The sequence below is a fragment of the Zootoca vivipara genome, chromosome 14 (genome assembly GCF_963506605.1).
Source record: "Zootoca vivipara chromosome 14, rZooViv1.1, whole genome shotgun sequence".
Classification (NCBI taxonomy): domain Eukaryota; kingdom Metazoa; phylum Chordata; class Lepidosauria; order Squamata; family Lacertidae; genus Zootoca; species Zootoca vivipara.
Genome location: NC_083289.1, coordinates 47725396 through 47738741, shown reverse-complemented (window position 1 = coordinate 47738741; position 13346 = coordinate 47725396). Strand labels below are relative to the sequence as shown.

At 47.0% G+C, this 13346-nt stretch overlaps 1 protein-coding gene across 2 annotated transcripts in view; it reads left to right on the top strand.

Moving 5' to 3' along the window:
- Nucleotides 1-12140, top strand: part of PRPSAP2 (phosphoribosyl pyrophosphate synthetase associated protein 2) — a 33164-nt gene extending 21024 nt beyond the window's left edge. For both annotated transcript variants that reach the window (XM_035130549.2, XM_035130551.2), the window contains exons 10-12: nt 1434-1504; nt 6657-6803; nt 9635-12140. In XM_035130549.2, the coding sequence (XP_034986440.2) occupies nt 1434-1504; nt 6657-6803; nt 9635-9793 (377 nt within the window). In that variant the 3' untranslated portion in view covers nt 9794-12140. The remainder of the gene's footprint in view (nt 1-1433; nt 1505-6656; nt 6804-9634) is intronic.
- The last annotated feature ends 1206 nt before the right edge of the window (nt 12141-13346 follow it).

Below are 13346 nucleotides of genomic sequence, written 5' to 3'. Positions count from 1 at the left end.
TTTGGTTATGGAAAACTTAGGCCTGTTTCATGCCCCCTGTTGTTGTTGTTGTTGTTGGATGGTACCATGATTTGCAGCGTTTGGCATCATCCTTGATCCATGCCAAGCCCTCTTGTATCTCTTAGTGTGGTGTGCCACAAAACAGGGTGCATTTGTAAATGCAGCCGGTTGAAATGTGCTTTTGATTCCGCCCCCCCCCCCATCCTCTTGCTCAAAACTGTGAAAAAACTGCAACGAACGTATGAGTAAAGCTCAGTGCCCCCTCTTGCATGACCAGAGGGCAAGCAGATACAAGCAAGCAAGGCTCCCAAGTGCCACTAGACTAGCAAAGAGGGACGTGGGTGGCGCTGTGGTCTAAACCACTGACCCTCTTGGGCTTGCTGATCAGAAGGCTGGCGGTTTGAATCCCCACAATGGGGTGAGCTCCCGTTGCTCTGTCCCAGCTCCTGCCAACTTAGCAGTTTTGAAAGCACGCCAGTGCAAGTAGATAAATAGGTACCACTGTGGCGGGAAGGTAAATGGTGTTTCCGTGCATTCTGCCACTCATCACGGTGTCCCATTGCACCAGAAGTGGTTTAGTCATGCTGGCCACATGACCTGGAAAACTGTCTGCGGACAAACGCCGGCTCCCTCGGCCTGAAAGTGAGACGAGCGCCGCAACCCCATAGTCGCCTTTGACTGGACTTAACCGCCCAGGGGTCCTTTACCTTTTACCTGGTGTAGCCCATCCACACTGTGCCTCTGAGCATCTCTTGTGACCTTTCCCCATACTAGTGAATATCTGTCATTCATTCCTATGGGTCAAATTGGTTGTGTTGCATTTTGGTGCTGCTGGTGATGGTGGTGAAATCAGCCCTCTGTCCTTGACAGTGGGTGGCTTGGCTTCCTGCAACGAGGAAGCCACCTGTCTCCATTCAGATTGGACAGATCTTACTGGAGGGCCCTTCCTGCCCCCTCAGATACCCCGCCTGTCACAGTGATAGCCATTTTAAGATGCTCCACGTATAGGGAGCTCCTGGCCTTGCAGATAGTGTATTGCCGGATTCCCAGCTCCTCTCGTCCCTGAGCCTTCAGGCCCTACGTGCTGGGAGTCTGCCAATAGGTGGAGGACCACAGGACCTGCTATACACAATCATGGGTGGCACTTGCTCTATGGGGCTTGTGCTAAGGCCTTTTGTGCAGTGCGCTCTCTCGCTTTCTCTCCCCTAATTGTTTAGCTGTAGGGGTTGTTGATGTCAGCAAGGACAGCTTTTGGCGTGACCAGCAGGGGTCGCTGCTGTCAGTAGGAAGTGAAACCTGGCCTGGTTTGCCGGAGTCATGATGAGTGGGGGAAGCATCTACCGAAATAACACCCTATAACTAAGAGGAATGCTAAAAGGCTGGAGCTCTGCCGCAACATTATAAGACTCCTTTCTTTCTCCCCTTTTAACCAGTGTTGATTCCAAAAGAGAAACCTCCCATCACAGTTGTCGGAGATGTGGGCGGAAGGATAGCCATCATCGTGGTATGTAGCTGCCTTACTGCAGCAACCTGTAGATTCTGAATTGCCTTTTAGTGTTTGAGAACGTCACGTGCAAGGATGCTGTCAAGATGCGCATGTGTTTGTGCCCCCCCCCATCAATTTAAAAATAAAAACCTGGTCCACGGTATTACTGCCACCATATACTGACTTACGAGGCAGCAGGGGGCCACGTTCAGGAACCTGCCTTCCAGGGGTTTCTGCAACACCTGCAGTCCCCCGGTAGAAAAGCAGGAGGGGAGGGGAATTCGGTGTCTGTAGCCTTAGTGGCCCAAACGGACCTAGAATCAGGATTGTAGAGTTGGAAGGGATCCCAAAGGTCATCTAGAACAACCCCCATGTAAAGCGACCATGGCAAAAGGCCATCCAGCCTCTGCTTAAAAACGTCCAAGGAAGGAGAGTCCATTACCTTCCAAAGGAGTCCATTCCACTGTCAAACAGCTCTTACTGTCAGAAAGTTCCTCCTGATGTTTAGTTGGAATCTCCTTTCTTGTGATTTGAATATGATAATTCACACCTATTATTATTATTATTATTATTATTATTATTATTTGCATCTACACCCCACTTTTCCATCAAGGAGCTCAAGGTGGCGTAAACATCTTCCCCCTCCCCATTTTATCCTTACAGCAACCCTCACTCGTTAGGCTGAAAGTGAGTGACTGGCCCAAGGTCACCCAGTGAGCTTTCACAGCTGGGTGGGGGTTCGAACCCTGGTCTCCCAAGCCCTAGTCCAGCACTCTAACCACTACGCCACACTGGCCCTTTATAGCAGCAAGATTTATTTGAACTAATAAGAGACAGCAGAGGAGATACTGGAAATATGATTTCCAAGAAGAAAGACAGATTGTAAAAGTTCAGGAACATTTGAATTACAGAACCAACACACACTGAAAATAAGAAAGACTTGACCAGCCAAAGTTACAATACCCCTTTCCTACCAACCTCAACTCCCCTCTGAGGTTGGCCTGACACAACACAGTTTGAAAATCGGGCACCTTCAGTTAGCAGGAGAACTCGTCTGGAGAGGAAAGCCTGGGATGGACCCAGCTGCAGAATATTGCCAATTAAGAATGGGCGGGTGTTTTTGGGAACTCTAATGCCAGCCTCAAGATAAGGGCTGTAACTCATCGAGCAGCTGATAGTGATTACATGAGACACTAAATTCCCAGGAAGCCTTAGATCTTCTCGAGAACCCCAGCTTCCGTACCATTTATTCTCTTAAACCAGGGGTAGGGAACGCGATTCTAGGCAATCGTGCTTGCTGGCTCACAGATACTTTGGGGAGCATTTCTCAGCTGCTGGGATGTGTCAATCACGTGGTGTGGCTGCGGTTTTTGATGCCTCCTTCCCAGTCAGGGTCACTCAGATGAAGAAAGACCCTAAGGGACCTTATATATTCTTAAAGGGCGAATTGGGGACCCAAATCCTTATATTAATGCTTCTGTCCATTAATGCTTCTGTCCATGGCCCAAACTCCCACCAATGGAGGTTTTTAGTGTGTACTTTTTCCCTTTGGGAGAAATTTAAGGAGGGCGAGGTCTTGATTGGCAGTGATCTTAAGTAGCTGGGGAAACCCAGCCAGGTGGGTGGGATATAAATAATAAATAATTATTATTACAGTATTATTATTATTATTATTATTATTTATTATTAGTCACATTGTGAGGGTTTGGCACCTGTAGTAGGGCCAATTCCGCCGATCGAAGCAGTCAAGTGGGCACATAGGGGGAGGGAAAGGCGAGCTCGTAGGTAAAGTGGACCCAGCTTTTTATACTAATACACTAATACACTAATACTCTATGCCTAGGGCTTGCCGATCAAAAGGTCGGCAGTTCGAATTCCCGCTCCCGTTGTTCAGTCCCAGCTCCTGCCAACCTAGCAGTTCAAAAGCATGTCAAAGTGGAAGTAGATAAATAGGAACCGCTACAGCGGGAAGGTAAACGGCGTTTCCGTGCGCTGCTCTGGTTTCGCCAGAAGCAGCTTAGTCATGCTGGCCACATGACCTGGAAGCTGTACACCGGCTCCCTCGGCCAATAATGCGAGATGAGCACCGCAACCCCAGAGTTGGTCACGACTGGACCTAATGGTCAGGGGTCCCTTTACCTTTTCACTAATACATGATGACTGTGATTTGTGGCATCTGCATCTCTAAAGGAAATCCAACAATCTGAAGCTGAACGTGCCACTCAGCTTCATGGCAGCCTATGCTAATACTGTGCTGCCTTTGTGCTGGAGTTTTTAAATGGCCTCTTGCCTTACTGTGTCACCTGCTTGGAGGTAATTGGGTTCAAGGTAAATCTGGGTCACATTTATCAGGTTTGGCTGCCGAGACTGAAGAGCTGCTCCTCGTGAGCACACCAGCCTGCTCTGAATTAAAGGGAGCGCTTCTCCGGCTTTTAATGGGAAGCTGAAATTCCAGCCATTGATTCCCATTCCATCAGCGTTCCTGATTCAGATCAAAAGGCTTCCAGTAGTGGGAGGAGACTAGTATTTGCTTTTAACAAGCAAGCAAGCCCTTCTTTTAACTTACCGGTAATCTTTCTACTCCTGTTCAGTCTTCCGGTTTGTTTAAAGTTAAAACATTTTCAACAACATTAAAGTGGCTAATGATTATTCTCCACCCCTGTGGTTATTAGCTGAGCTGCTCATCCAGTTCTTGCATCAGATAACAAACTCCAGTGATGGCTGCTTTCACTGACAGAGGCAACCTTCATATCCCTTGCCGCCTGGGAATGGAGAGGCTGAGGAATACTCCAGCACAACAGCTGTTGAAAGATTGTGCGTTGGCTGGAGGATTTAAAGTCTTCCTAGGAAGGGTGGACTTTTAAGATGCTGATAGGGAGGGATTAGGGTGTATCTGGTGATAGGAATAAATAACCTGTGTGGTTATTCCAGATGTTTTGAACCACACTTCTCTTCATCCCTGACTATTGGCTTTGCTAGCTGGGGCTGATGGGAGTTGTAGTCTAAAAAATACATTGAGTGTGCCAGGTTGGGGAAGGCTGAGCTCTCTGTCTGTTTCCATTATCACGTTTGCAAGTGTGAAAAGCAAACCCATTATGTACCTCATTAAGCTTCACAAAATCAAAACACTTCAGGCCTGTGGGAATGCATATATCCCCGCTACGTGTCGCTGTGACCGGCTTGGTTAGAGAAATTGTCTACAGTGGTTTGTCATTTGGGACCCGGCGGTTGTTATCGCTGGAAATGCTTTGCAATATACAAATGTAGTCTTTCTTTCTTTGTTGCCGAAGCCATTACAAAAGATAAAATACCTCAAACACAATAAAATACATTCCACAGTTAAAATAATTATTAAAACCAAGTGTTTTGTCAGATAAGGGTTTGCTTCCCTGAAGAGTTTAAACTTATCACCCCTACAAACTTTTCCCCTTAAAATTGTCACTCAAGGCAAAACAGGCCACTTTTCAGAGGTGCAGGTGGAGCTGTCCCCAAATTGAAAGTTAAATATCCAATCAATCTCCCTTACTGGGAGATTTAAATCTTTGAACAAGGCTGCTCTTAAGTCCTTGTGGATTGGGCAAAACCGGTGAGTAGCAGGGTATTTATTCCACATGAGCAAGCTTTCTATTCATAAGGGATCCGGCGAGAGCGTCCTGCAACAATGGCAGAGGAGGGCATAGACCGGAGCCACAGAGCTGTAAAGGCTATTTTCCATTTGTGATGCTAGTTAATAAGGGCAAGGAGTCTGAATGGGCAGTTTGGAATGCTAAGAGGCACATTTGGACGGACGGACAGAAGTGTGATCAAATGTGAGAAAAGTTCGTGGTGTTGCTATTAGTACATCTAGCCCTTAACAACTTTGGACCAGTTTACCTATTAGATCGCCTTAACCCTACATGTAGCCCCTCCACTGCTTCATTCTGCGGAATTGGCACTACTGCAGGTGCCACATAATACCTGTTTCACATTGGTAAGAAATCAAATCATTTTGTGTGGCGGTACCTACACTTGGGAACTCCCTGCCTATTGATATCAAGCAGGCAGCTTCTCTACTCTTTGTTGGCGCCTTCTAAAATCTTTCCTGTTTAGACAAGCCTGGCCAAACATTTAGAAAGCCAAAGTAATTTAATCTGTTTTAGTACTGTAACTTTTGAATGTTTTAAATTTTTATTATTTTGTTGTTGTTGTTTAGTCGTTTAGTCGTGTCTGACTCTTCGTGACCCCATGGACCAGAGCACGCCAGGCACTCCTGTCTTGCACTGCCTCCCGCAGTTTGGTCAAACTCATGTTCGTAGCTTCGAGAACACTGTCCAACCATCTCGTCCTCTGTCGTCCCCTTCTCCTAGTGCCCTCAATCTTTCCCAACATCAAGGTCTTTTCCAAGGATTCTTCTCTTCTCATGAGGTGGCCAAAGTATTGGAGCCTCAGCTTCACGATCTGTCCTTCCAGGGAGCACTCAGGGCTGATTTCCTTAAGAATGGATAGGTTTGATCTTCTAGCAGTCCATGGGACTCTCAAGAGTCTCCTCCAGCACCATAATTCAAAAGCATCAATTCTTCGGCGATCAGCCTTCTTTATGGTCCAGCTCTCACTTCCATACATCACTACTGGGAAAACCATAGCTTTAATTATACGGACCTTTGTCGGCAAGGTGGTGTCTCTGCTTTTTAAGATGCTGTCCAGGTTTGTCATTGCTTTTCACCCAAGAAGCAGACGTCTTTCAATTTCGTGACTGCTGTCACCATCTGCAGTGATCAAGGAGCCCAAGAAAGTAAAATCTCTCACTGTTTCCATTTCTTCCTCTTCTATTTGCCTCTTCTATTTTATCTTTTCATAAAACATTTAAGGGTTTTTTGTGTTTTGTTTTTTACAACCAAGTGGTCTGATAAATCAGTGATGTGTTCCCTGCCTCACACCTAGGGCTTGTAGGTAGGGGACAAAAAAAATTGCATTTAATGCCCCACCCACTTCCTTCTGGCCCCACCCACCAGCGGTATGTGGCCACCAGAATATTGCCCAGAAGGAAATCTGGCTCTTAAAAAATGGTTCCTCCCTCCTCTCTTTAGCAAAGAGGTGGGCAATCAGTAGCGGCTTGTAGGTGGTTCCGTTTCCCTCAGGTGGCCTTGTTGAGGCAACACTGGTAATCCTGTTCTCATGTCCTCTTGGCCAGGATGACATAATAGACGACGTAGACAGCTTCCTGGCTGCTGCTGAGACGCTCAAAGAGAGAGGCGCCTACAAGATTTTTGTCATGGCCACCCACGGGCTCCTTTCCTCGGATGCCCCCCGGTTGATAGAGGAATCTGCAATCGACGAGGTAAGCAAGCAGAATGGGCTCGTTTATCCGAAATGGCAGCATGCGCCTGGGGATGCTAACTTTTTGCAAGCTGGATGAGCCGTAGATTGAGAGGGTCTGTAGCCACAAAGCTCCTAAAACTACCTGCACTTTTTTTCCTGGGAACAGTTCTTTTGTTGGTGGGAGGCGTTCGTGTTTAGTGTGGGATGAGGCACTTGAGACAACAGCTCTTGGTTGCAAACCACTGGCTCAAAATGACAGCATGAGAGGATCTCTCGGGGAGCTTCCAAAGTTGGGGCCTTAGAAAAAACTGCCGACATTTGCCTCGCGCAAATGAGGTGGTGAATTGGAGGGGGTGGGGGCATTTTTGTCCCCATCTAAAAATGGCAGGATTTAGCATTTTAAAGCCAGTTTACACACAGAGAGAGCAAAAAAAAGCAGCATCAAGGCAACTTAAAAACCACCAATAAAAGTATACTGATAGAACCAGCCGAGATCTACAGATTATTGTGAGCCGCCCTGAGGTCTACGGATGAAGGGCTGTATGCACATTTAATAAGTAATAATAAGAACAACGGAAAGGTTGGAGAATCTACTGAAAATAAACGGAATCGGGGTCTAGCAAAAGCCATCAGTCTTTTTTTCCAGAGACCTAAAAAACCCAGTTTTTTGAAACAGTCTAAATAAGCATTCCCTCACCCTCCTCCTAGGGCTTGCTGATCAGAAGGTCAGCGGTTCGAATCCCCGCAACGGGGTGAGCTCCCGTTGCTCGGTCCCAGCTCCTGCCAACCTAGCAGTTCGAAAGCACATCAAAGTGCAAGTAGATACATAGGTACCGCTCCAAGCGGGAAGCTCAATGGTGTTTCCGTGCGCTGCTCTGATTTGCCAGAAGCAGCTTTGTCATGCTGGCCACATGACCTGGAAGCTGTACGCCAGCTCCCTTGGCCAATAACGCGAGATGAGCGTCGCAACCCCAGAGTCAGTCACGACTGGACCTAATGGTCTGGGTTCCCTTTACATTTACACCCTCCTCCAGCCATGATGCTGTTCCTTGCTGGGCCTTCAGGTGTTCTATAGCTAGCACAATCCGTGGCTACACAGACCTGCCTGGAAGTGTGTGTGATTTAGGCCCCGACTGCTGATTCAGCAGCTGCTCCCCTGTTCAGACTGATACTTGCATCATGCCCTTAAAGGTCAGCGCATAGTTAACCTTTGGAACGTGCTGCCGCAGGAAGAAGCAGTGGCAGCTCCCATCTTGGATGACTTCAAAAGAGTATTAAGGCAAATTCCTGGAGGATAAGGGGTATTGTGGCTTGTAGCCAGGATTGCTGCCCTCTGCCTCCACAGCCAAGTGGCAGCAGTGCTTCCAAGTACCAGCTGCTGGAAGCCACAGGAGGAAGAGATGCTCTTGTGCTCGGATCCTCCTTGCGGGTTTGCCATGGGCATCTGGTTGGCCACTCTGAGAACAGGATGCTGGACTAGATGGGCCAGGGAGCCTGATGGGCTGCCCAGATCAGAAGGAAGCTGTTAAGTCCTACAAGATCCCCAAGACGTAGGTCTGGCTGAGTGTGGCTGCTGTGAGGTTACAGTGTCTGAGTAGGGATTTGAACACAGGTCACCCTGTTCCAAGTCTATTCAGCATCTCACATGGTCTCTCTGGCCACTTCTCTTCCTTCCTTACCTCCAACACAATTCTTATACAGTGGTACCTCGGTTTATGAACACAATTGGTTTCGGAAGTCTGTTCATAAACTGAAGCGTTCATAAACTGAAGCGAACTTTCCCATTGAAAGTAATGGAAAGTGGATTAATCCGTTCCAGACGGGTCCACGGAGTACTCAACCTGAAGCGTACTTAACCCGAAGCATGGGTGTAATTGGTTCCGGAAGTCTGTTCATAAACTGAAACGTTCATAAACTGAAGCGAACTTTCCCATTGAAAGTAATGGAAAGTGAATTAATCCGTTCCAGATGGGTCCGCGGCGTTTGTAAACCGAAAATTCATAAACCGAGGTGTTCATAAACAGAGGTTCCACTGTAGTATTTTATATATACCTCCTGTTTTAATAATTTTTAGCTTTCCAAAATGTTTTGCAGATTTTATTTATTTATTTTTAAAATTTCTACACCGCTTTATATGTTTAATAAAAAATCTCAAAGTGGTTTACAGCATATTTTATCAATAAATCAATAGAACAATAGCTGGGTGATGTTCCTCCGGCCTCATGAGGAGCCTCTTCAGCAGGGGTGGTGAGTGTGGGCCCAGCCCCTTAGGCCAAGTGGAAAGGTCCTTGCAGGGAGTGGCCTTCACACTCACAGCTGGGCAATGTTCCTCTGGCCTCATCATTTTAAATGACTGGACGTATGCTGGTCTATGACCATAATAAAGATTGGATTGGATTGGATTGACCCTCAACACAAAGCAAAATGGGATCAGCTGCAAACTTCCCTGTTTCCAGTTTTAAATTCAGTACTAAAAAGGTCAAGGACCCCTGGACAGTTAAGTCCAGTCAAAGGCAACTAAGGGGTTGCGGTGCTCATCTCGCTTTCAGGCCGAGGGAGCCGGCGTTTGTCCACAGACAGCTTTCTGGGTCATGTGGCCATCAGGACTAAACCGCTTCTGGTGCAACAGAAAATCATGACAGAAGCCAGAGCACATAGAAACGCTGTTTATCTTCCTGCCACAGCGGTACCTATATATCTCCTTGCAGCAACAAGCTACAAGGAAGATGTACCATCCTCTCATTTGCAGCTTTGTTTAGAAGTGATCCCGAGGTGTTTGTGGCTGCAGCTCTTCTTGCCACCTTCTTAATTTCCAACCTCCCCCCTCACTCTCTTTGCCTCTCTTCCCAGGTTGTGGTCACCAACACAATTCCTCACGAGATCCAAAAGCTCCAGTGCCCCAAAATTAAGACTGTGGACATCAGCATGATCCTTTCGGAGGCCATCCGCAGAATCCACAACGGGGAGTCCATGTCGTACCTTTTCAGGAATATAGGCCTGGATGACTGACTGGTTCCTTGGAAGGCTTGAAGGAGGAGGAGAAGGGGGGAAAATATTTTCAGGGGCCAAACTGGACATCTGCACAGAAAACCGAGCTGTGAAGCATCGTGGCTTAAACTTCGTCCTTCAGTGGAACCTACTTTGTTTAGTTGCTTTCCTTCCCCATGGTTTAAATTTAGTAGATAAAATTTCCAGAACTCACCCCCCCCTTTTTTTGCAAAAAGACTTTTACCAAAAAAAGAGAGAACAAAAATCTAGTCTGTTAGGTTTAGCTGCACCGTTGGTTAAGGACACTGTCCTTTTTGAGAAGTTCTTGAGCCTCCTTGAAATGCATTGGGGTGTGTGCAGGAGAGCACCCTGGGTCTCTTGAGGGTTTGGGTGACCGGGGGCCCAGCTGCGTTGTTTTGAAAGAGAAGCCCTTTCTCCCTGGGCAATGATTCCCCAGGCGTGGGATTCTCCTGGTGAGAGACCCGCAGGGCCTGTTCCCATAGAACAGGTTATCCTGAGCCTCGTCTGCCTGTAAGCGAAAAATGTAGCCTTGTGCCCTGTGGGAGTCAGAGGACAAGGAAATGGCAATCGTGGGCCGGAACAACAGCATGTTCAGTCTCCTGGTCATTTCAATGAGGTTCACGCAGGAGAACTTCCTGGGAGATGGAGCTCTAAGGGTACAAATGCACACACACACACACACAATCTTGGAGAGAAGGGTCACGACTCCTACTGTTCACATTCCTTTCCTCTCCAAATCAGCTTGCTTGCAAGTGCTTTGAAGGGTTAATTACATACAATTCTTTTTATCCTTTTCTTTTTCTTTTTTAAAAAAGCTACTGCATCTGACAAGCCAAAAAAAAAAAAAGTTGTACTATTGTACGCAGTTCAGTGACATTTTTTGTAGAAGTGCTTTTATAGGAAAAGCATATGGAGTATGCACTGGTATTTATTTTCTGCAATGAGAAGAATAAATGACTTTGTTTTTGTGTGAGCTTCTTAGGAAATATTTGTTTGGCGGTTTGCACTTTTTATCAGCGGAACAATATGTGCGTGCCAGTAGCTTCCAGCGTTCCTTCAGTCTCCCCCTCTCCAAAAAAGCTTGTTTCGACGTTTTTGCAAGGCTTTTCCCACCTTGCAAAAGGGCAGCAGTGGGCTTTATCTCACCTTTTTGGAATCTTTTTAGCCTTGCTTGCAAACTTCCATTCCCACACCTCCTAAAATGCTGTTCAGCTGGGCACTCTGCAGAAACAAACCTTAAACTAGCTCACACATGAGCGACATGGACGTGCGAAATCCCCACCTTGAGAGTGTCAGGTTGGAATTTGATATCTTCAGCTGTCCCTGCGTTGAATGCAGAACAGGCTTCAAGAACAGCGTTCCAGGGTTAGGCTTTAACGGAAGTTGCTCATTAAACAATGCCGCTAGCTAACGAAAAGGCTGACACATTAACAAAAAAGTGTCAATGTTTAGGAGGAAGGGCGGACAAGTTGGCCTGTGAGGGGACAGACATCTGAAGGGAGAATTGCTTAAAAATGTCAAGGTGCAAGTTCTGCCCAGCAGGGACCAAGGGGGCGGGGATGGGAAGAAACTTGATTCAGTTAACATTTAAAGGCAAAACCCAACTAATTCAGTTTTTCTAAAAATATTCAAGAACTGAAACATACCAGCTATCCTTCAACATTTTCCCTTCTCTGAATTTTGCAGCGCAGTTCACCAGTCAAAACTGAATTGAATTTATTACGGTCCCAGGCCAGACTCGCATACCGTACTAAACAAATCAGAAACACAATAAAATTGGGTTTAAGTTTACAATCAATATAACGATCAATACAGTTTTGGCAGCAGTTAAAATATGGTTTAAGTCTTAATCTCTACAATATTATCTATAATTTGCTTCTAAGGCCTTAGTCTTTATAATAGCACAGCTCGTTCCCTAAGTTTTATGGCAACCGTGCAAAATTTGGCCACCTTTAACATCATCTCCGGATCCTTGACCAACCAAAAGGTGCTTAAAAACCCACACATTCATGAATGTATCCTACAAAAATGCTATATATCATGGGAAACTGCTTTGTGTGCATCTGGGGAAATAGCATGCCAAAATGCATATTAGGAGAAATTTGACCTAGAACGTTGATGAGTTTCATGAGGGCTTTTTTTTTTTTTAAGTCACAGATGTGTTTAAGACTGAGCTTAAGATTGGACAAATGAGAAACTGAAACTGAAAACAACAAGATCCACCCATCCCTGGTCAGTCATGGATGGGTCAAATACCTTTAGCTGAATAGTCCTGTTGGTTTGTCTGTGGCTGTGCCCTTAGGTAAAGGTAAAGGGACCCCTGACCATTAGGTCCAGTCACGAATGACTCTGGGGTTGCGGTGCTCATCTCGCATTATTGGCTGAGGGAGCCGGCGTACAGCTTCCGAGTCATGTGGCCAGCAGGACTAAGCTGCTTCTGGCGAACCAGAGCAGTACATAAAAATGCCGTTTACCTTCCCGCCGGAGTGGTACCTATTTATCTACTTGCACTTTGACATGCTTTCAAACTGCTAGGTTGGCAGGAGCAGGGACCGAACAATGGGAGCTCACCCTGTCGCGGGGATTCGAACCGCCAACCTTCTGATTGGCAAGTGCTGTTGGGGAGTAAAAGGTAAAGGGACCCCTGACCATTAGGTCCAGTCGTGACTGACTCTGGGGTTGCGACGCTCATCTCGCGTTATAGGCCAAGGGAGCTGGCGTACAGCTTCCAGGTCATGTGGCCAGCATGACAAAGCTGCTTCTGGCGAATCAGAGCAGCACACGGAAACACCGTTTACCTTCCCGCTGGAGCGGTACCTATTTCTCTACTTGCACTTCGTGTTTCAAACTGCTAGGTTGGCAGGAGCAGGGACCGAACAACGGGAGCTCACCCCGTTGCGGGGATTCGAATCACCAACCTTCTGATCGGCAAGCTCTAGGCTCAGTGGTTTAACCCACAGCGCCCCCCGTGTCATTATCTGCTGCCCTTAGGAGGGATCAGATAATTTTTTTTAGTTTAGCGGGGGCACATGGCTGAGATGGGCGCAGCTTAGCATTTTGAAGAATGATCATAAAACACCCGAGTGTGAGCAGGTCGTGCAGCCCTGGGGCCCCTCAATTGTGGGGGCAAGCGGGGGGGCTTGTGTCCTGAGCCATGCACAGTGGTTTGGTTCCCCCCCCAACATCCACATGCCTTCATCGGAACAAAAATGCCAGCCAGCATTCAAATTTGCTAATTTAGCGCCCCCCCCTCTGTTGCTCTGGTTAATAGTCAGTTCATTCGTATCAGCTGAGAAAGGGGGCAGACTGCCCCAGGGCTAAGACACCTCACCCACATGTGCTGCTGCTCAAATCACAAATGGCCTACCCCCTGGCTGTTTAATGATCAATTCCTTGACTCTTGAAAGCAGCTGGCCTCTCTTTTTGCTCCTGGGTCCAGCCACGATGTCCGCAGAAGACTTTCCTCTGGCTGAAATGCCCACTCCTTCGCCCCACTTCAGCGTTACTGATGTGATCGTCGTGGTGGCGTATTTCATCTTGAACTTGGCAGTGG